Raw genomic sequence first — 25,054 nt, forward strand, 5'->3', positions numbered from 1 at the left:
TAATAATTGTCAAGTCCATAAATAATTTTTCGTACCTTTCAATTGACATGTTATAAAATTGAACTAAACAACTTTAAGAAACCACTTTTTAAACGGATTGAAGCTATGTATTATTATTATAAACTTATAATTATTTACATAATATTAAATTTCACTGTCAATAAGTTAATAGTCACCGTGACCACGCACGCTGTATAACACGCGAAACGTCGGTAAAAATTTAAATTTATGTAAATAATTATAAGTTTATAATAATAATACATAGCTTCAATCCGTTTAAAAAGTGGTTTCTTAAAGTTATTTAGTTCAATTTTATAACATGTCAATTGAAAGGTACGAAAAATTTCTTAATGTGTAAAAGCTATGTTAACAGACGTAAATACTAAATAACTTTATTATATACGTGTTCCTAATTTTTGAACGGTTTTATAAGATTTCTCCTACAACAAAATTTACTATAACGCGGTAGTCCTGGACCGGTAATCTGTATTGTGGTTAACATATGGAAATGACTTAGGTTCGTTTTCGATGTAACAGTTATTGGTAGCTACAAAAAGATCGCTAGCTTTCAAATCAGACGCGAGAATGTCTGTCCCATTGCTGAACTTCAAGCTACAGTTGTTTCTATAAATATAACGCGTTCATAATACATACTGGTTTGTTTGATGGTGTAAGAGGAAGACTCGCTGAACTAGCCATTACTTGACACACAACACACATACGGTACACTGGAGTTAGAGGAATACCCAAAAAAAAAACCAGTAAAATTAAACAATTTATTATACAATAGACAATAACACGACAATTTCGTAAGCACTTAATACTTAATAATATACCAGGTACAAAAGTATGTTATTAACAATTGTGATTTCAGAATTAATACATAAAAATGCTATTTCTATAGAAACAAAAGTTTTATATTTATATAAAAATATATATTTCACCCTCATAAACAAAGTTATAAAACATCGCAGCGTAAGCAGTTACGCAGTTTGACTCAGGAAATATAAATTGTTTATTAATATTGCTATACCTTATAAAATCGTTATATCGCAAATTAAAAGAAAATCCTTGGTATAGAAAAAATCTTTATTTATGACAATTGAAATATTTATACTACGTATGAATAATCTGCTGATTTTTCTTATTATAAAATGCTTGTGCGTGTGTATAAACAACCTTCAAAATGCTTGCTTTTTGAACGCCTACATAACGTTTCGTTGCACGTCATTTACGATGGTAAAATTAAATAAATTCGCAAGTTATACACTAGTATAGTATTTGCAAAAAGCTGGAGGAGGCCTTTGTATTGAAGGCCGATCCGATCAATGGTATTGAAGTAAGTTATAATATTAGGATAATTAGAAAAATATATATAATACATTTAAACAGTACAAATACGAAGAAACAACACTTTTTAACACTGAGTTATATAAGACCATTAATACCCATAATACAATAAATAAAAAAATAATGAATAAATTTATTTTTATACTTTTTAAGACCCGTTAGATGTCACTCAACCGACTCACCTAGTTTTTAGGTACATGACTGCTCGAACGAAGATTCTGACTTAATTCGTAAAATTGAGCATTCCATATACCTCTTAAAAGATTTCCATATCTTCACCACGTCCAGCTCAATCGTAACTTTTGAAATGTTTTTTTTTAGATTAAACTTTTGAGTGTGATGTCTTTGTTGATTTTGGTTATGCATTACTTGCACTTTACACTTTGTATTTGTTATTTTATTTTATTTAAAAGGGTTGCTTGGAAGAGAACGCTTGTTAGCGATTCGTTGCATATCTAATTTGTTATTTGTTTTTTTATTTTAATAAAACATACTTTAAAAAAATTAGCTAAAATAGTTATACTATTCACACCTAGGAGCGCTGTTTTTATAATAAGCCTAGTTATTCAAGTGTTTTTAACACATTAAAATACAGTCTAAACTCCATGTAACTCGATTTAACGACGAACTCCCTAAAGCGTCGACATCAATTTTCTTTGGTTGGTCTACCTTGTCTGCCATACAATGATATATACTACAAAGCATTACACCCATTCTCAATAACGACAACAATTGTGTAAAAAAAGTACTTTTTAAGTCCTAACCCGCAATAAACTCAACTGTCGGCATCATGCAAGCGAAATTTCTAAGAAATTAATTATTTTGTTTACAAATTGGGATCGCTTGCACGTATAGACCTTCGTTGACCATGACTAATAAGTAGCAGTCATTGATTATCCAGACATTTTTCTTCTCTCCGTTTAACGACAGCTCTCTATAACGCCATAAAGTGCAGTCCTTCACTGTCGTTATATAGAGTTTTCACTGTAACTAAACAGCCAAACAAACAATTGTTTACACAAACATTGTTGTACATATCTAAAATATTAAATTCACATATTGCTAGTGGCCTGCAACAGTCTATACGACCGTGCCTTTTGTAAATGTTTATCGTACTTCCATTTTTTATAATTCATTAATTCTTTGCCATTCATAATTGTGTGAACCATTATTTTTTCGCCATATTCCAGTTGCGGTAATAGCTGAAAAGAAAATCATGAATAATATCATTAAATTGAAAATTTATTACAATTCAGATAAAATAATTTACTTAATAAAGATCATAGCCGTGTTAACCTAATGGCTTCAGCGTGAGTCTCACATCTCTGAGGTTCTAGGTTGGATCCTGGCTGTGCTTTGGACTTTCTTTTTATTTCGCATTTAATATTTGTTCGAACGGTGAAGGAAAACATCCTGAGACCCAAAAAGTCAGGCGCAGGAGGTTGATCACTTACATGCCTATTAGCAAATGATTACTAAACAGATACAAAGGCCCAGACGTAAATAGTTGAAGCATCGCATAATCCTTCTTCTAATGTAGATAAATACATTTTAATATATGGAGATATCTAAGATCATTCGAATTTAATTCAAATAAACTGAAAATATATATTTTTTTATCAAAAGCAAAGAAATACTTACTTTAGGCGTCAAAAGAAAATACTGTGCATTGTCGCACTCCGTTGTGACTTTGACAAGTAATTGGAAAATTTTCCGCTCATTTATCGCGTCCATTCCTTGATTTATTTCATCCACACATCTGTTAATAAATAAAAATATATAATGTTGGATTTATATAGCGATTAAAAAGAGTGGCGAAAAGTTTCTTGCCAGTTCTTGTTGCCCGCTCTATGCCCTTGACTTGCGAAAATAAAATTACAATTAATTTAACTTATTTTCATAACGTTATTTTGAGTTTAATTTTATTAAGTTTAGTTATTTGTAGAGTTGCCATAACAAACATAACTTGTAAAAATACAAGTTTCACTACTCAGTTCTATCGTAATAAGTTGTGGAATCCATGTAATACCAAGTCAGTTAATTTATTAAGACATCTTCTGTCTTAAGTTATAACGTAATTAGCTAACCTAACAATATCGTATATAATATAAATATTTACTTATACCATTAAAAAAATGTTTTAATAAATATATTGACGACGCATAAAAGCACGATGTATCTCACAAATAAATTTTGAGTGTTGAGTAAGAATTACTAAACTTGTAAGTGGCTTCTAGATTTATCCACAACGAAGTTGAGGTCGAAATTGACCTGGACTGTTTAGAGAAAAGGATCCTCGCCTTGGCCAGGCACTGCCGTACCTTCAGATATTTAGCGTTCATATATGCACTGCACACTGGCAGAAAGCCCACTAGAAACCCGGGAAGATGAAATAACATAGGATAATTGGAATAAAGTAGCGAAAACGAGAGACAAATGGAAGAAATTGAAGGAGGTCGTGACTAATATTAAATATATGGTACATAAAATTTATGTAACCATCATTATAGACTTTTATGTATTTAATATAAAAACTAAAAATAACTGAAAATATTCTTAAACCACCATTTTTTTTTTCTTTGATATTTTTATCAAAGTAATTCAAACAAAGCTAGTGAAATCCTTGGTGGTTTACCACAAGTAGAACAAGTACGCCTCATCAGATACAGGTGTGCCAATAAAGTGTGTCAAGCGGCGGTCCAGAGATAGAGACCCCTTAGAGAAACCCGAATAACCCCCAAGTATGTTCTACGATTTTTTGTAGTTTAGGAGTTATCATTTTTTTTTCTGTTTATGGCAAACTTTAAATAAAAAAAGCTTTTTATATAAAAACGGGTTCGCGTGCTAAGGTGCTCTATCTCTGGACCACCGCTTGACACTTTTTTGGGACAACTGTGTAATACATTTGTCACAGTATATATTATAATCGAGATAGATTCTTAAATACATAACAATACAAAAAATACTATACATCCAAAATAGAGAATACATTTCTGATATAGACTTTGATTCGCCTAATGCAGATTTGGAATCAGATAGGCACTTAACTTTTTTTAATATTAATCAGCCCATGGAATATATTAAGCTTTGGATAAGGTTGATTCTGTTGTATTCGCGGAGCCCTGAAGAACGAAACTCCGATGTTGGTTTTTAGACGGAATTTGGAAAATTATGTTGATTGAACCTTGGGATATGTGAATAGTATAAAGTTACTTGACTAGATTTATGAATTAAGATAACACCTTTTAAACGAATTGAAGCTATGTATTAATATTATAAACTTATAATTATTTACATAATTTTAAATTAACTTTTTTCCGACGTTTCGCGTGATTTACAGCGCAATATACATAGCTTCAATCCGTTTCAAAACTGTTTTCTTAATATGTAAAAGCTATGTTAACAAAAGACAATACAAGATTTATAAATTTTCTGGAATTAACCACAAATTTATCACCCGATTTCGGCTTATAGAACCTGTATAAAATTATTAATAAATACCTACCTAAACGGTACGGTCGATAAGTCCTGCAGCGCCATAAGGTACAAGGCAGTACATAAGGCCCTTTCGCCACCACTTTGCGTGTGTCTGGTTAATTGTTGCAACTGTTCATCTGCCCGGAATCGAATGTATATACCCACACCGTATTTGTCGTAGTCTTCCTGTAACAATGACAGTTTTTTACAGAACAGAAAGGAGAGCAGGCAGTGCTCCAGTGCCTAAGACCGCCGCGCATTGAAATGATATAGCCTAACCGACTTTTCTGATTGTCCGTTGACGCACCAAATGAACGGAAATTGAGGCCAAACTACACACATACATTTATGTATTTATAAAAGCTTGCCAACGTACAAGTAAAATTAAATACAAAGTGAAACTTCTTTATTGGCGTTGGAAAAGTTTACCGTCACATTTTTGGCTTACGCTACACATTTTCCCGTTACGAGCCAAAAAAAAATATAATAAGCATAAGAATAATAGTAATAATTTTATTACAATTAATACAATTCTGTAATAATCTTAGTAGTAATAAGGTAAAATGAAATAATTGTATTACATATTTTTATTCATTTCTATGATAATAAAAGCCTTTTGTTTCACTTTATCTAATTTAACTTTAATTAACCAATTTCTGTAAAGTTGCATATAGTAGATCAATTTTCGAAAAATAAGGTCATAAAGAAGTTTCACTTCGTACGTGTGTACACTAGTGCACGCACACATTTTTATTTTCTATATGTATGTGTTTATAGGGCCTTGTAATGGCAACTTGGTCAAATAAATAAAATTTATTGATGGAATCCTGAGGTATAATGAAAAAAAAACTGATGTTTAGTGCTACACACACTACCAGAAGACTCGCATATGAGTTGCCGGCTTCTTTTGCCGAAAAAAAAACTTTCCTTCATTCTTATTAACATTAAATTTTTAGATATTTATTTATACTTGCTTAATTTTTATCACGAGTTGGAATTGTATACTAATAGTATTTTTATACAGTTTTGGCCCATAATATTTATTAGCCAATTTATATTGTGCTTCGAAATTGTGAAATCAATATAAACATTATTGATTACGTTTTAAGTAAAATGTTTAATTGTTCGGATATACGACAGACGATTTTCAGTGAATTGACGTAGAAAAAACATTCTCTATAATATTATTCAAATGCCGGCAACTCATTCGCGCACGCCCTCTAGCATTGAGACTGCCCATGGGCGGTAGTGTGTATTACTTAACATCTGATGAGCATTCTGCCCGTTTGCCGCCTGTTAAATAAATATCTAATAAAAATATTCTTATAATCAACTGCTGATGAACACCGTAACAGCACCCACCACGGTATTATAAGGTACTTAGATACAATATTAAATACACATAATATCTGAAGAACAGCTGTAAAAAATGTTTAGAATAAAAAGGGATTTATATATACTCACATCAGCCCCAGTTTTGTCCAATTTAACTTCTCCGGCGCATCCCATTTTGGCGAACATAGACCCGAATGATCGGTCTATCTTACGCAGCAACGTTTCTAACGACGGCAGCCATTTCGATCTGGAATCCATACAAAATGGTGCAAATAATCCATGAAGGATAGATAGTAAGAAAAGACTTTTTAAACGGATTAAAGGTATGTATTATTATTATAAACCACCGTGTCACCGTGACCACGCATGCTGTAAAGCACGCGAAACGTCGAAAAAAAATTAAAATTTAAAATTATGTAAATATTTTTTATAATAAGTTTAAAACATAAAATATAAAAATAATAATAAGTTTATAATAATAATACATAGCTTCAATCCGTTTAAAAAGTGTTTTCTTAATGTGTAAAGCTATGTTAACAAAAAACAATACTAGATAGATAGTAGCCGATTCTCAGACTTACTGAATATGCATAAAAAATCATAAGCATCAGTGGAGCCGTTTCGGAGGAGTATGGGAACGAACATGTGTCACGAGAATTTTAAATATATATATAATATTTTACTTACACACATTATCTTTTTTATATACAGTGGGCAAACGGAAACAGAAGGCTCACCCGATGTTAAGTGATGTGACACGCACCCATCCTAGAGGGCTCGGCTGTAAGAATTGGTACGCTCTTTTCTTAAAGGACCCTAAGTCGAAATGATAATACTTCAAAGGGCTGATGGTTCCACATAGTGGCGGTGCGCGACAATAACTGCCTTTAAACGCTCAGTTGTGGAACGACCGACTTTGAGGTGATACCGGTCTATCGGATTACGATCCTATGTGTAGTCTCCAATGTGAGCGTAAAATACGTGAAGTCATGCACTACAATTTATTTTTCTTTTATCTTTAGATTTGTGGGTTTCAATGAGAATTATAGAAAAATGAATCATTAATCTTTATTTAATATAATTTATGATTAAGACGTCAGTTTATCCGAGCTCGATTTGTACAGTTAATCTCACGTACATAATACATAGCTTCAATCCGTTCAAAAAGTGTTTTCTTAATGTGTAAAAGCTATTTTGACAAAAGACAAATCTAATCTCACGTAGTATAGAAGGCGTAATAGTAAAAGATATATTGTGCTTGGAATACGCCCGAATGAAAGGCCTGTAACGTATTTTCGAGCACCAGTATTCATGTCCATGCATATTAAGGTGGACCAAAAAATAAACGCCCCGGTAAGGCTTTACTGGAACTTACTTGAGTTCATTCATTTTGTCTTCTAACTGTTTGTTCTTATCTGATGAGTTTGTGATATCAGACTGAAGTTTTGCAATAGTCCTTTCCCGTGTTTTGTATTCTTTTATTACCTGAATAAATAAAATTGGTAGAAATAACGTGAAATTTAGCATAGTAAGAAACTTTACGTTGGCTTTTATTCAACTACCTAAAATTAATAACATAAAGATAAAAAATATATTATGCTAAAAAAACTTCCTCTGCTAAACATATCAAAAAGGGTAAATGTCTATGGCCATGGATTGGCATAAAGGTGTTCCACAAGGGAGCACAAAGTGTCCATTAATGTGTTTATTGTTTCTAAAAAAATACAGTAAAAAAAGACAAGTACTGTCTCAAGAATTATTCTCCTTTTCCTTTAGAATTTATTTATTTAGATGGCTCATCTTGAATGGAAGACTGGAGCTGTGTAATGGTATATAGGAAATTAGTCTTCATACTTATTAAGTAAATATAACTAGGATATTTAAGTCAAAATAATTATACTCACTTTTTCAAAAATTCTACTATAAATATCGTTTATTTCTTCTGAATTAATTACCTGTTCATCACTACTATGCATACAATCCATACGTGTCTGCAAATCAAAGCAGTGTTCCTGTAGAGCTGTCAAATCAGAAGGTAGTCTCTCAAAATCGTCTTTATAAGGAAAATCTGGGTCTGTGGGTAGTTTGTTATTGCAGGAACGTTTTGCTTCCGTCAGTTTTTCTTTTGCTTTTGATACGGCACAGGTTAAGCAGTTTTGTATGTTTTCGAGAGTTACCTAAAAGATTTAAAATTTCTAAATAAATACATTATTTTCAATCAGAATATGTTCGGACTTAGTACGAGCCGTGACTTCTGTCAAAATGTAAATAAATCGGAAGACATTCTATACCGCTGTCTCGACTGGGAATCTCATCTAAAAATATTGATAGCCAAAAATATATTTTCGATTTTTTTCAAAAAAAAAATGTAACTTACTTGAACATTCCGTAGTTCACTCTTCAGTTCTCTCAATTCCGATTCATGCTGTATTATCGCACTTCTGCTTACATCCAGTTGTACCTATAAAAATATTTTATTCAAATTTAAATCATACCAAAATGATTTTTATATTGGTGAGATAGACGTCTAAATCAGGGAATTCTTCTTATATAAAGGAAACAGTAAAAATACACATAAACAACGAATAGCAAAATAAATATATGATCGTTTCGAGGGACTTCTAGAAGAATCTGTGGAAAACGAAAACATTTGTGCTGAAGCAGAAATAAGCGAGGTGCAGTTGTACTTATATCGACTTAAACCTAGTTTTGTTTAGAATATATCATAATATAATACTCAATCAATGCAATTAGAAATACACAAATTTCATAAAAATCTGCCTAAACATAAAAACGCAGGCACACATTAACCGTTTTGAAAAACTTACCCCAACCAATTCCTTTTCTAGCATCTTATTCTGCAATGCCTTTAAAAGGTCTTTCAATTGCGAATGAAGATGACATTGCTTAAGTACACTCTCCTTCTGTCTCTTCTGACAGTTCTCTTTCTCCAACTCTATGTTGAGGGAAGCTTCGTTTTGTATGTCCTCGATTTTCTTCGTTTGTAAACGTATTTGTGCGCTTAGTGTTCGAATCTAGACGAAGCAGTAAACGGATAAAACATTTATATATTTATTTACAAAAATACACTACCGTAGTAAGCCAATCGATAATGTCGAAAAAAGCAGTGTAAAAATAATGTTGTCTTCGAGTTGCATTCAGTAAGCGCAACCGCCGCGGCCTGCCGGCCGGTCTGGACCAGACTGGTTCTGACCTGGTTCTGACTTGGTATCGCAAACAACCTTCGCCTTCACACATACCCTAGGTACAAAGAACCCGAGTTCTTGAAGAACTCTTGGGTTGCTCTTCATCCCTCGCAAGACTTTATGTAGAAAGTAGGCAAACTGTAAGTCCCGTCTTGTTTATTAACTAATTAATTTAAATTAATGAACATAAGAGTATTGTCTCCAACTTTGATTTTGTTTCCTTTGGAGTACTCTCTTGGGTCGTAGTGTTCAAGTGCATTACCTCTAATTAAGTTGACGCCTAGTACTACGGTGACCCCAGAGCTATAATATATACAAAGGGACCAAATTCTTTAAAGTTGTTTTAGTTTTTTATTTGTCCATTTTTAATTATTATTACTATGTAGGTTAAGAATATTGTAAAAACTCTATATTTGTGTTATAAATGAATCGATAGCCAGTTATTTTTAACAATTCTAGCTTAATGTAACACAAAAATTGTGTGTATTAAAGTAAAAATACACAGGATGTTTAGTGGTTGCTATATGAAACATCTGAAGATTTAATATATCGCGAAAATACCTTTTCTATGCCCTCATTGATTTTCTTCCTGTTGGTATTATAATTGTTCAAAGTGACCTCTAGCGGCGCAAGTTGGTTGTTAAACTCCTGCAACTTAGTTTTATGTGAAGTCGCTGTTTTTTCGAAGCTTGCTAACCTGTTGTAAATAATACTTGTAACGATACCTTATAGTTTGTTTTACTCGCGTAATAACGCTCAAACACATGTTTCTGTCCTTATGATTTAAACTTAAAATGCTACTACTAAACTGTTTGATTCTAATGCATGCAACATTAAGAGAAGAAAGAAGACAACATTAAAAATACTAAAATACCTTAATTAAATTTAACAAAGATATATGCTAATAATATGTACAGTACAGGTAAACATCGTGCAAATACCAGCAAGCTTTAGAAGATCACAGAAGACTGATCACGCACTTGACTATTAAGAATACCTTTAAAGCTATTGTTATTAATTTCGTATGTTAGTAAAATTTACGAGAAACAAATACTTTCAAAATAAGATATTACATACTGATGCTTAAATTTATTAATCTGTTCAACGTCCACAGTCTTGGCGAGTAGACGAGGTGGGTTTATTTCAGTGATGGAACTGGATTTTGCGCCACTGTATTCCGATACGCGTACTGAGAATCTGTGGTTTTCTAAAAAATAAAGTTATTTAGTCTGTGTACTTCGATTCAGTAGTCATAGAGCACAATACATACAATAATAACAAATAATAAAATTTGACAGCGATCAATACGAGTGTGACGTTAGTGTAGGTGATAATTTCAAAATATTTTTTACATAAGTGATTTTACCTAACAACATTTTTAACGCAATAACCTCAGGAAATACTGTTTGGGACTGATGTTATACAGAAATACATGACATCAGTATGTAATGTAAAGTTATGTTTTGAATAATTGTTATATGTTTTACGATGAATTAAAGAACGTTGTTTTATAGACTGGAGTAAAGTATCCTACCTGTAAAATAAAAGGTGATATTTGCGGGTACTTTCCCGCTATTATTAAACGTGTGCTCGTCCCCAATAGGTATTTTGTGAATCGAGTAATTTCTACACAAATAACGGACAATCGCGTCTGGAGCTGATATCGTATCTAATACGTAAGTGTAGAAACCGAGGTAGCTGGAAAAAAATTAAAATTGTTAAAAAAATCTAGACTTCCATATCTCTAACCGATTCTGATGGATTCCCATATGAAACGTAGTGATTTTAACGTGACGTTTTCGTGAAATTTGTGGAGAATAATACTTACAAAACACGTTTTTGGAAGCCTAGACCCGGAAGGAAGCCCGTATTTTAGAACGTATACATAATAAGTATATAGATCTGTCAAACTATTATTAACAGCGCTCACGTCTAGATTGTGACTTGAGCTTCGTGTTGAATATTTGCAAAAACTATTAAGGATTTCAACCCAAAAATAAAACAATTTGTGCTAAACCGACCAAAAAACATGAAAAATCGAACAAAATTATTCATTAAGTAGAAAAGTACTAATAGAACCAAATAAACAGTAAAATCTTGAAAGAAAACATTTTTTTTTACCGGATTAAAGCTATTTGTATTATTAATTATTTACATAATTTTAAATTTATATTTTTCCGACGTTTCGCGTGCTTACAGCATGCGTGGTCACGGTGACCTAAGACAAAAGGTGTTGAATGTCAAAAGTATCACAGCTGTAGAGAAAGTTGTGTTATCTGTATTTATTTCCCCGGAGTTGGTATCGACTAAAAGATAACGGATTTTTGCAGAAATGACTCATGGTGTCCTCTATCTAAAATCTTACCTCAGTTCCGAAATATCCTGCCTCTGCAAATTAAGGGTAGCAGGTTCGCTGCATACCGCGTTCACCATCTTCAAATTCATCTCTCTCATGTTTCTCATGAACAAATTCATCTCTTGACTGGATTCGAACGTAAATGCGATGAGGTCGCGCGAATCAACCGTTGCTTCTAGGTAACGTGCGAACTTTGGATCTGTGAAATTTATCTAAAAAAACCTTTAAGATTAAATTGATAGCCGTTGTAGCTGGTAATACAGGTTTATTTATTTATTTATAAGTAATCTAATAGCTACACTTCCATATCATAAAGGAATCTTAGACTTAGACAATATACAAAGCCAAAAGAGATTACATAAACAAAATATAGAAAATAGAAAACATAAGTCAATTATTTATTATTTATTCCGAAGATTTACATAATACAGAAATAGATGTATATATGTCGCAGCCTAGCCCTTTAACTAGCGGCCTGAAAGATGGTCAACCAGTTGATCAAACAGCTAGGCAAATGACTTGAAACGATGACGTTTCACTACTTACCTAGTCTCTTGACTGTTAATCTATATATAGATAAATGAATCCCTATTTCCCTTGGTCACGGCTGGACCAATTTCGCCAATTTTTATTTTTTGTTGTGTTTGTTATTGTCAGGAGAAAGTTCTTATGAAAGAAACAATTAAGAAAATTGCGCGGAGAGTACTTATCCACCATATTAAGTAATCCTGACTTTTGGTACGATAGCAATTTTTTAAGTGCATAGCGCTTTTACTATTAAAAACTTTTTAGATGTAACCTTTTTGGCGTTTGACATAACATTGACAGACTGCGTGCAGCAAATATCGTCAAAGAGGATGTAAGAAAAATAAATATCGTTTAAAGACAAATGCTTCGATCGGAGTTATGAAATTTATCTTTGATAAAATACATATAAAATATTTACAGTCGCTAATTGTTTGTGGCATTAATCAGTGCAGCAATCAGGGCAGTGGGCACCTGGTTCCACATACTGGTAGTGTGCGGCAAAAACTGCCTTAAGAAACGCGAAATTCGGTAGAAGATGCATATTGCTGGTATAGTGAAATATTGCTTTATTTAACAGTTTATTAAAAAGATATTTTTTAAAGATTATATTAAAATTTTTTTAATTATAATTTAATCTGATTACACTATATACGAAGAATATTATGTACTAACATATTTTTTAAGCACCTTAAAAATCCGTTAAATTTGTTTATCGCCATCGATTTTTTTTTAATTATCAAATTTTATTCAATCTTTAAAATGAAAAATAACATAAAGTGAGTCATTTTAGGTTCCGAAGATACTGGCAGCGTTCCCCCTATAAATAGCTAGACTAATTATTTGTCCGCGGTATCTGTAAGCTCTTCGATCTCCTGTGATGTAGACGAAGTTTTTAGCTATTTCCTTAAAAAACCTTACAGCGCTAGGCAGGGACCGAGGATCTCGAACCGAATGGGACAAAATCATATTCGGAGCCCTGTATTGCTTAAAACTTAGGTAAGATCACCTAATCGTGAGGAAAATTTAGGTTCAGGATCAAGATTAAACAATTGAGAACATTAAGAAGAAATACCTCCAGCATCATGGGTTCATATACTCCATGCTTGAATAGATGGCGGTTCGCTCTGAGCCACATAATTGCTTTGTACGCATCTTTGGTTCGGTCACCTTCGCCTAGACTCTCTAGGCGTGTCTTATTGACGTCTTGTAAATTATTTATTCTAGAAAAAATAAAAATCATTTAGTTAATGGGGATAACTTGTTCTAAAGATATTATACTAATCTTCTGTGCGTGTGTTTGTAAAGCTCGAAACGGATGAAGCGATTTTGATGAATTTGTGTTCACGTGGATTTGAGAATTTATTTATTCAACATCATTATTATATCTTAACAGTTATTACTAATGCAATAGAACTACACAATAATACCCACAGTGATTAAACAATAAAATAAAAAAACAAGTAGCACCTACAACCTTTTTAGGTCTGGGCCTCAGATTCTGTATCTGTTTCATGATTATTTGTTAATCTAATAGGCAAGTAGGTGATCAGCCTTCCGTGCCTGACACACTTTCCAGTCGACTTTTTGGGTCTAAGGCAAGCCGGTTTCCTCACGATGTTTTCCTTCACCGTTCGAGCTAATGTTAAATGCGCACATAGAAAGAAAATCTATATCTATATAATCTATATTGGTGCACAGCCGGGGTTCGAACCTACGACCTCAGGGATGAGAGTCGTATGCTGAAGCCACTAGGCCAACACTGCTCTAACCCACAGGCGATTATCCTACGTAAGAAACATTAAAAAAGACGTGTGCGTGTCACGTGTGACGTGGTACCGTGACACGCACACGGTAGTGAAACCTTGAAAAACAAAGTTCTTAAAACTTATCTTTAAAAGAATATATTTTAGTGTTATATTTTAATTTATAAGATTAATATCAATTTTAAAGTTGAAATGAAAAAGCGACAGTAAAAAGAGACAGACAAATAAATTCTTAAGATTTAACGTGGGAGAAACTACTGACGATATTGAAGACAATATTTATTGAAAGTGGACGCCCAGTAGATTCAATTTATATTAAGACAGGTATAGTATCGCGGATATTGGATCGCAATATTTATTGACCGTGCCTATGTGAATTTATGTAAAATAATCCTTTTTATTCAGCCATTATATAACTATATACATAAATATATGATAATAATGAATACACGAAATACCTGTTCTGATACAATCTCATTTGGGGTACAATATTATTTTCATAGTCAAACTCTACTTCCAATTTCTTCTTCTTTAAAGTCTCAATTGTCGCATTCGCTGTCGCTATAGATTTATGAATTTCAGCTAATTTCATTTTTATACTTGTTTCTAAAAACGAATTAATAAACAATTATGGCAACCCATAAGCGCGAAGTGTTCCGTCAAATGTCATTTCACAATTTGGCAGTTTCACTTCCATAGATAATCCGTTGAATTGTAAGCTGTATGTAACGGTTCAAAACCTAGTGACGTTTGAATTAATTATAATTTATCGATGACATAATAGTATGTCATGTATATATAATATGTATAGACATGTATATGAGATACTATAAATGAAGATTAAAAAAAAAACAGACAGTATTTCAGGACCAATGCGACCTTCAAGAAAAGACCGTACCAATTTTTAAAAGGCCCGCAACACGCTTGCTAGCCTTCTGTCACTGTGAGTGTCCATGGGCGGCGTGATCACTTAACATCAGAGGAGCTTTCTGCCCCTTTCCCTTCTATCATTAAAAAAAAACAATTGCTAAAAATGATTAACTTTTAGCAATTGCACTTGCAAAGTGATGTGATACAAAACAATAAAGTTAATATTAGGCAAATATAGGTTGTCATTAACACCAACGAGATTGATAAGGTTCTATTCATTATAGTTACGAGTACTTACCATCCCCAACATGTTCAACAGCGAGTCTTTTATCATCAATAAGTTTCTCCAACTTAGCTTTAGACGCGACCAACTCTCTCTTTCTATTTCGATGCCGTTCCAACTTCTCTTGGAAGACCGAGTCTATCTCTTTCAGGACATATTCTAGCGAATCAACACTGCTTAATGTCTCTTTCACTTTGTCTGTTAACGAATGGATTTCTCTACCCTATAAAATATATCAACTTTTTTTAGCTTAATTATTTTGATTAAGCTAAGTTTTGCATGAACATTTATAACTCATGAATTGGCAATTTTGCGCATTAAAAAAGTATAATTAATATATTTAAAAAAATATGTATATCATTTCTGACCACTATATTAATTATAGGTAACGCAAATCTGGTTTTTCTGTAACTTTGATTAGAATTATCAATAATTATAAAAATTAAACAGACAATATATATCAACATTATTTACCTTAATGGGATATAGTTATTTCAAACAGGCCAAGGTGGTCAAGGCCAACATATCTGATAAACAATATTTTGATGTGATTTTAGTGTTTCAAAATATTTGCGGACCATACAATTAAGAAATTAAGCTCTTGCTTAGTTTTGTAATAGATCATTGTACTAAACAATGATCCAACCTTATGTAATAACCTTTTAAAGTTGGGTCTTTATAATGATTATATTAACACCTTGAAAGCTTACCGCACTAAGTTTCTGCTGTTCCAATGAACTAATTTTGCTTTTTGCATTTCCTAAAACTTTCTCCAATGGCGCCATTTTTTTTGTATGTGTGTCCACCAATTTTACTGCCTCCTTTTTATCTCGGCTGTATTCATTTACTTTCGTTTTAAGTTCATGATATTCAATCCAAAGTTTCTTTTTATCGCATAATGCAATATGTTTCTCTATATCCTTTCTTTGATTTAATGTGTCAATTATCACTTTTATTCTGTAATTATATTTGCTATCTTAAATAATTTATTACTAACCACGAAAGGAGTATTATAAACAATTAAAAAATCAAATCAATTTAAAATTTATACAAAAATTCTTGGTCTGCAGAATTAGTTAGTTACAGATAACTTATCAGCATTAAAGCAGTCTCTGCAGGAATTTCTATCTGAAGTAAGCATTCATAAAGAATATTTCAGACGAATTGCAAAAGTTGTTATATGAAATAAAACAATATAGATATCATTAACCAAATGTCTATGTTGACTAGCTTCCGCTCAAGCGAATTTCATGTAGTTCGGCATAACTGTTTCAGAAGTCTTCAACAACAATCATAATATTAGTAAATTTACATGAAACCATAACAAGTCATGTTATTTATTAATGACCCCCATGACGCTAGTAATACTACAGTATATTTTTGAGCAAATTCCGTTCATACTGACACACTTACAGTTTATTGTTATTTATTGCATTGAAAGATAATTAAAAAATGGCACCTTTCATTCAATCGAATCTGTTCCTGTAACAATTGTGAATTATTCTCCTGTGTGGTGGAAAGGTTACGTTGTTCATTTCTTGTTTCTATTAGTTCATCTAATTGGTATACACTTTCATTCCCTCCAACGGCCGATAATGTGCTGCGAAGTAGTTGCTGTGGGTTCATTTTGGAAAAATCCTGGACTCTGTCTTGAGGTAATAGTTGACATAAATTATCTACCTGAAAATAGACAATTAGTTGAGAAAAAAATTTAGTTTAAAACAAAAGCAATATTTCATTTTAATACTCAGTATAAGTGATAACTTGTATTTGGTCCTACCACACTTAATCTAAATAACTGTACAAGTTAAATAAACCATCAAAAATTACCTGTATATTTAGTGATGTTATAAGGTCTTGAACTTGGTTCTCTCTTGCAGTTCTATGATTGATATACCACATAGAGGTATCATTTAGTTTGAAATTTCTAGTAATAATAACATTTTGTTTTCCAGATTGTTGGTATAATTCAATTTCTATGGTAGCCTCCTCACAGCCTCCACGAACATACTCAGATAACTGAAAAGAGATATGAATAAGCTTTTGTAATGGCTGTAAGCTGTAAGTAAATAAAAATATAACTAAGCAATCTTAGTAGTAGAAATCTATAACTTTAATTTTTTTATGACATTAATTAAAATGTTGTATCTTTTTACAATAGCCTGTGATATTTTCATTTATAAATTTACTATAATGGATGAGACTTAAAATAATAACATCTTCATTTCAGGGTGTAACATAATATTTGAAAAATAAATGTAAAATTATAAATACTAAGTTGATAAATTGATTGGTGCATTAAAGCAGGTAAAACTGTAAATAATATAAACAATTACTCTATTATTATTAAACAGCTATTGACTTAGCTATTTAACTTTTAAACTTTGTTAGTTTAAAAGTTTTACCTACTCACCTTTTTCGCCCGACCAATAACACTGGGTTTTCCACACAAACCCAAAATAATAGCACAAACAAAGGTAGACTTTCCTGTTCCGTTAGGTCCGATTATAACATTAAGTGATGATCCAGGATATAATTCAACTTGTTTATATGTCCTGAAATAAAGCTTTTATAAATAAACCAACTCAAAGTCGTATTCAGTGTATCATAATCCCAAAAACGTACACAAAGTTTTCAAGAGCAATCCTGTAAATACTTCCCGCCTTATTTCCATTACTGTTGATTATTTTGGACATCATATAAATTTAATAAAAACTAGTTTTCCCAGAAGATTACAGTTCAGTTAGAGAATTAAAATAACTATAAATAAGTTAATAAGGTATTATTTTATAAATTAATGTACTAGAATATAGAAATCCAGTGTAAAATTAAATCGCAATCTGACAGATGTCATCAATTGCTGTATTTTGACATACCCTGGAGAAGTAAGATATTAAAAACGGTTTTTTTGAATTAGAGCGCATTAGCACAATATAACACTGATAATATTAAAATAACTTTGAGAACGATAAATATTATTATATAGATAGTGATTTCTTATACTTTTGTTACTGTTCAAATTAAATTATTTGTTTCGACCAGTAATACCAGCACTAGACTACAGTAACTAAGTGTTACAACACATAATTAAGTGTACTTTGCTATATTAGAGATAGTAGTAGTTCAAATAATTTATTTAATTAGAAATACTTCCGTTAGTATTGTTTTATTTTTCACTTTATTAATGTTTTAAAAATTAAATTTTTTATATAAATATTTTTAATGTTCAAATCATTTCCTACCTGACGTCACACTGACTAACACACAATTATTTATTACCTATACAGGAATAGAACAATTATTACTACAACAAGATTGTATCTAATTCATTAACGCTACGCCTACGATATCATATCTATAAGTAATATATCTAAGTGATAGTGATGCCAACTCCTACAAATGGTTCCTCCTAGAATACCCCTACACCCCTAAAGGTTTGGTTTTATACTTGGTTGCATTTGCATCAAAAGTATATTCAAATACTATAACATTTCGAACTTTTTGATATTTTAGTTATTGCCACGCCTGGAGTTTATATTTGATTTAGTTTATTGATTGGGGTTTATGCTTAATATAGATTGTATAGAACCGTAAGTTTTTAAGAAAACATAAAAAGAATCCGGTAAAAAGTACCTCCTAGAAATCTCCCGAAAAAATTAGCTTCTAAAAATCCCCCAGGACTTCGTCAAATTTGAGGGGAAAACCCTCAAGCTGGCATAACTACTATGACAGTGACACATAAAATAAAAAGATTACTTCTTAGAAGGACTGATTTATTATAAACTTAAACCATTTTCTTAAAAGAAGCAGAAACGAGAAAGTGAGTTCTAATTGAAATGACAACTTTGGTGCTATCCATTGTAATTCTCCCAGCCGTCAAGTATAGTCTGTGTCCAGCAGTCAGCATTCGCTACTAACTTCGTACTTGTCTGTTAAGCTCGACAATAGTATAATTTTCGTTAGTTGTGTTGTTTGTGGTGGAGGTGAACGTATTTCATGCGCTTCTAATTCTCTTAATTATATTTCTGAATGGAAAAGCTAGATCTGAAATCTTACTGTAATTTATTTGTTTCTAACGAATAAGAAAATAAATAATTAGACGTTGGTTATTTCGTTTACTCACTGAAAAGCGGGGTAAACATATTCCACCATCGGTTCGACTCCATTTACAATATCCTTGTTTATAAATATTGATTTGTTGAAAATCTCTTTTCCTACCTCTCTTTTGTCCTGAATTGTGTAGTGCGATGTAGGTAAGGGAAGGAAGTGTTAAACATAACAATTACCTTTGTGAAAATGCAACAGTTGTTCGATTTTCGCGATGACAATTTTTAATGTTCAGTGTTATGTGCTTGTCTAGTGTTTCGTGTTTTCAGTGATTTCATGGTGAAATTTTAAGCATTTTGACAATGGAGGGGACTACAGAGAAGGACTGTTCTCCCTTGTGGAGTCTTTACCAGCAAATAGTGGCAGACATGAAGGTAGGTCATTTCATTTTAATCAGCATCTTACGTTTCACCGTTCGATGTGGTTGCCGCGGCCGGCCCACATTTTCTAATTTGTCCTGATAAATCGTTCGTATTGAACGAAATGTTCGTAATTAGTAAAATCAAAATAGCGGAAATATTCTCTTGGGGTTTTATATATGGATTTAGAGAGATTATTGAAGTTTTTGTTTTTCATCTCCACTGAAACAATGATGAGATAGAGTGATAAACGATAATATATGTGATTTCGATGTTGCTTTTTCAATATATTTAAAAGTTAAAACCATTTAAGTAGATCTTAAAGAAATTATAGACTAAATTGAGTTAATGGTAGTTTAAAGTGAAATTGAAGTTTGTAACGATATAGATTACATTTTTTTAAATATATTTTTATGCTAGTACTCTCCATGTAGCTTATTATAATATATTCTAGTATGCTATTTGAAATATGGGCTTAAGTGTAGACTCTGTTAGTCTTTATATAGCTAATATAAAAGTAATTAACAATATTTATCACTGAATGAACTGACCTAAGTTCAAGATTTTTTGATATGTTACTTATTAGATAAATAAAATTTTATTCTATTTTACATCATATGTAAATCTTTGTTCTGTATACAATTGTAACCTTGCTTCTCAGCTTTAAAAAAATTATCAGCTTTTTGAAAATTTAAGATATTTCAATTGTATTACTGCTTAGTAGGAACATAGCTTAATATTAAGTAACAACATAAGGTGAGCTTCATCCTAATAACAATATCATATATACATATAGGATAAGGATAATACCCTGTTAGAAACAGATACACTGCGGGTGTTTTGTTAATCATTTTCTAGGGAATGTGAATAGCCTTCTTTGTCTACCAACCTGTAATAAAAATATCAATACATATTGCACCTATCTGAGTGGTCGTAATGTACTGTAGTGATATACATTAGGTTTGTATAAAACCATTTGTTTTACACTGTAATGGATGGATGTTTTTTACATATAAATTTATCTATAATTAAAAATGAGTAGTAATACTGGTTCAGTCTAGGAAGCATATTAACTGTCTCTGCTAAACGATTTCGATCGTGTATTCTAAATTAATAGCTGGTACTGTTTTAATTAGCGATCGTTAAATGATATGACGTTCGCCAGCCGTCGGTACGCGAATATGGGCGGTCTGCCTATTAAGGGTTAAGAATTTAATGTTAAATGTGACACCCGCATGTCGAAATAACACGTAGTAGCATTAGTAAATACAAATAATTGGGTTATCACGCGAAGTCGTTATTAACATGAATATCTTGTATACAATTTAATCGGAATTTCTTAAATTATTAATAACGTTGTTTTTTAATTATTATTCCAGATATTCAAATTATATTGTTGAATTGTTTCGTGCACATATAGAACTATTTTCAACTCGCCCTTTATGAGTGCTATTGTATTTTAGATTATATATGTAACAGTTTTTAGGTTAAAAGTAGAATGAACAGTTATCGCCTCACATTTACTTCGATATTATGTACTCGCTCAAATCTACAACGAATGTTTTACCAGCGCCAGTACTTTGTAACTTCCAGTAGTGATTGTGACCCCGGCTTTATTGGGTTTTTGTAACGATGCCATCACTATCGATATAAACGACATCAGAATTGCATACTGCCAAGGTCGGTATCGCTGTTCATATTCGATGTTACAGACTCCCGGCAGTGATGCCAACTCCTACATGCTCGGGCTCTAGCTACTATTAATGGCCCAGGAGGCCGGCCCAACTTCAAATAACCCTAAATATCAATGAAAAACCTCTAGTTTTTGTTGTACACTCGGTTTGTATGTATGGTTTAGTTAGTTGGTTGGGTTCGACGCTTAATATAAATTGTGCAATTGTTCGAAAAAAACTCTTGAATAAAGTCCCCCCCAAAAATAAATGTAACCCCATAAAAATCCCTCGATATCTTGATTCCTAAGTATAGAGGGAAATCCCCCAAGTTGGCATAAGTCTGGGCGTTGTAGCGTTACATTTATGTTAACTGTTAATTTATTCTCCATAGCATAATGTTTTGAACGCATAAGTAATTAATGATCGCTGGCTGAATACAGCAACACTGTTACCTGTGAATGCAATATGCATACGAATTGATACATAATCAATAAGGTTTTCACTGATTTATTTTATGTAATAGGAGGCAAACGAACAGGAAGCTCACCTGATGTTAAGTGATACTGCCGCCGATGGATACTCACTATGCCGGCCTTTTAATACCTGGTACGCTCTTTTTTTGAAGGCAAATTGGTTCCGAAATACTTCAGTGGCAAACTGCTCCACATAGTGGTTGTGTGTGGTAAAAAGTAGAGAAGAAGAAAGAAATATGTAAGATGCAGTGCTGGTCTAGCTGGTAACATTCCATGTTCGCTCGTGCCAGTAATTTAGGCCTCTCCCCTAAATTTCTTATAGGACTGGTTCCTATACATCCGACGCCTGGACTCCGCCTTCCCTAGGTCTAATGTTTTGGTGGCATTCCATGTGATGCTAACTAACCCCATAAAAAGATTTTTCTTTCTATGTGCGTTACTCATTCTTACCCGCAGTGTGAAGGTGAGGAACTTATTTATAAAATCTGAATTCTGCATCTATGCATCTCAGTGTCTTAACACAGAAGGCTGATTTGTAAGTTATTTATAGGGAATAATTATCAACCGATCAGGTATAGAAATGTAAGGTTATAACTGAAAAAAGGTGGATTCGCCAAGAGTGGGCTGGAATGCGTGGTTCATTTATTGAATGAAGGCGAAACTAACATGTATGAAGTATAGTATTGTTTTTGGTTAACATAGCTTTTACACATTGAAAGAAAACAATTTTTTAATCGGATTAAAGCTATTTGTATTACTATAAACTTATAATTATTTACATAATTTTAAATTTAAATTTTTCCGACATTTCGCGTACTTTACCGCTGTAAATTTGATTTCTTTCAATATTTGAAGTAGTAAAACACATCAACAGTTTTAACATTGACTTTGCTATAGTCCAGTCTAGTACTCCAGTGGACCAGGATCGCATTATAGAAAAACTAGGAACACGAGTTCAAAAAAGTTAATTTTACTTTAATTTTATAACAAAATAATTGAAACAGGTGCAAATTTACACAACACTAATGGACACTATGGACTTGACAAATCATTATAAATTTCACACAATATAAGTTGAGAAATCTCCGCGTTATAGGTGGAAATACCGCGGTTACAGTCCCCCGACGGAAAATGCGTTATACGAAAACGATAAGTCTTGCGTTATAGAGGGGATCAAAATCACCAATACGTACATTAGATGTATTTGTACAATAAGTTACAGATATCGTGGTAAGCGACATACTTATGTTTAATATTTCTACAGTTAAATCTATTACAAGATAAATATATTAACTCATTTCCTTGTTAACCTACAAAATTAACCATTTATGAAGTTCGATTTCGTGCGTGACCGAAACGGTCTTAGCTACTCAACTAATTGCTTGAAAAGCATTAAAAGATACACCTACTGTATGTATTGTATGGCTTTCTCGGTAGTGGTAATTTTTATCTTAATAGTACATTTATATACGCGAAGTATGGTGCGCACTAGCAGCAAAAATGTAATGTTTTGTTTCCAGCTGTTTCCTGTCAAGTGCCACTTACCGCCAATTGATGACTTTCAATCGCAGCAGCGGCTAAGTTCTGACGCATTTAAGTTTAATATTATTAAGTTCTAGTTTAGTTTATAACATTTCATTAGGAGTTGTTAAGGCAGTTAGGCGAAATTCTTAGGTTAGTTGAATCGAAGCTGGAGCTTCTTGGTTATCATGCGTGTTAAGTTATTGTTATAATTTTTATTGGGTTGTATATAATATGAAATTTTTGTTACATTTGCATTCATTTTATTTGCCTGTAAAATCCTTTTACTAATTATATTTTTGGTATATTGGTAATTTTATATTTCAAGCGCATTTCGTATTGACGGTAAGAAATCTTCTATATGAAGCCATGTGAATTAAAACTATAACAATGTATTCCATACGAGTATATACGATTCACGCTCTATTAAGAGGAAAGAATAGGCGAAAATAATTATAATTAAACGGTCAAGTGTTTCGTGTTGGCAACAATTAGACTGTTTGACTTGTGCAAATAATTGCTTTGAATGTTTGCTACGATTGAAATATGTCAGAAGTTTTTGCCGCGCAACACTACTATGTGGGACTGTCTTATAGTCCTACAAGAAAAAAATTGCAGTTCTTGAAAGGGCTTCTAGCCCTCTGGTATTGACAGTGTACACGGTCTATTAAAATACATATAACAAAAAGGATGGCCAGGTTTCGTATCGTTCCATTTTTCATCTTAACACAATGCGTCATATCTGCGATGTCCGATATCCGATCTTAGTTATTGGGAAATGAGTACCTACGAGTACGTGCTACCACGAATTTCTTCAACATTCGTCATTCGCTCTGTCTTCTAAGCACGTGTTAATCTATTTTTTTTATATAAAGTTGAAATAAATTTTATGGCACAACAGATAAAAATATCAAATTCATTAATAAATAATAGACCAACTGATTACGTGAGAACTGTTAATGAAAAATAACTCTAAAATCTAAGATTAAAAGTGAATATAGAGAAAATTTTCATTTCTTGAAACATTTATGCTTGCCATAATTGTCATGTATGAAAATTTAGTTTGTAACATATACATAGATATAGTAGTATATATGATATGTAAAGGCCCGCAACGCACTCGCGAGCCCTCTGGCATTAAGAGTGTCCATGGGCGGCGTTATCACTTAAAATCAGGTGAGGCTCCTGCAGTTTGACCCTGTTCTATAAATAAATGGTTAACTTTAATAAATAAATAAATATTTTTCTGACGTTTGTCTTTTTATCAATGCTTGAACACAATTACAAACAAAGAGACAAAGAGTACATTATGATTTTTTTTTAATGTAATAGGAGGCAAACGGGCAGGAGGCTCACCTGTTGTTAAGTGATACCGTCGCCCATGGAACTCACATTGCCAGAAGGCTAGCAAGTGCGCTGCCGGCCTTTTAAGAATTGGTACGCTCTTTTCTTGAAGGACCCTAAGTTGAATTGGTTCGGAAATACTTCAGTGGGCAGGGACAATCTTCAACAATCACCACTGTTGACAGAATTATTCAGTTTTTCCAATGGATGCGCCTCTGATGCGATATTCACGGTCTATTTGTTTGCATATCATCGATAACTATTACGTCAATGTTAATCATAATTACAAGAACTGTTGAACTGATAATTATATGTAAAGTGTTTTATATAATAGACATACAGGTACATTTTTCCGAGATGACATAAAAATACGAGTTGAGCGTGACGTACGGACCCGAGCTGTAACGCC

At 32.4% G+C, this 25,054-nt stretch overlaps 2 protein-coding genes across 4 annotated transcripts in view; one reads left to right on the forward strand and one right to left on the reverse strand.

The window, feature by feature from the left end:
* Positions 1-820: 820 nt before the first annotated feature.
* Positions 821-17,990, reverse strand: LOC123711051 (structural maintenance of chromosomes protein 5). Its single transcript, XM_045663447.1, has 20 exons — positions 17,794-17,990; positions 17,582-17,723; positions 16,999-17,187; positions 16,628-16,848; positions 15,879-16,125; positions 15,184-15,391; positions 14,474-14,621; positions 13,325-13,472; positions 11,734-11,936; positions 10,903-11,066; positions 10,446-10,575; positions 9,930-10,065; positions 8,991-9,197; positions 8,540-8,623; positions 8,118-8,339; positions 7,538-7,647; positions 6,292-6,409; positions 4,856-5,013; positions 2,992-3,109; positions 821-2,552 (listed from the first exon to the last, which is right to left on the reverse strand). Exons 1-20 carry the CDS (start codon positions 17,865-17,867, stop codon positions 2,403-2,405), a joined length of 3,177 nt encoding a protein of 1,058 aa, XP_045519403.1. The 5' UTR covers positions 17,868-17,990; the 3' UTR covers positions 821-2,402.
* Positions 17,991-19,151: 1,161 nt separating this feature from the next.
* The window catches only part of LOC123710647 (protein MTSS 2), a 141,518-nt gene continuing 135,615 nt past the window's right edge, over positions 19,152-25,054 (forward strand). For all 3 annotated transcript variants that reach the window (XM_045662679.1, XM_045662681.1, XM_045662680.1), the window contains exon 1: positions 19,152-19,649. In XM_045662679.1, coding sequence (XP_045518635.1) covers positions 19,578-19,649 — 72 coding nt within the window. In that variant the 5' untranslated portion in view covers positions 19,152-19,577. The remainder of the gene's footprint in view (positions 19,650-25,054) is intronic.

The sequence above is a fragment of the Pieris brassicae genome, chromosome 6 (assembly GCF_905147105.1).
Source record: "Pieris brassicae chromosome 6, ilPieBrab1.1, whole genome shotgun sequence".
NCBI lineage: Eukaryota > Metazoa > Arthropoda > Insecta > Lepidoptera > Pieridae > Pieris > Pieris brassicae.

Coding starts and splice junctions, on each gene's coding strand:
- LOC123711051 (XM_045663447.1), bottom strand. CDS start 17,867: ATGATGTCCAAAATAATCAACAGTAATGGAAATAAGGCGGGAAGTATT. Junction 16,849..16,998: donor TAACATCACTAAATATACAG/GTAATTTTTGAT, acceptor GTCTATTTTCAG/GTAGATAATTTATGTCAACT. Junction 5,014..6,291: donor TGGACAAAACTGGGGCTGAT/GTGAGTATATAT, acceptor TCATTGTTACAG/GAAGACTACGACAAATACGG.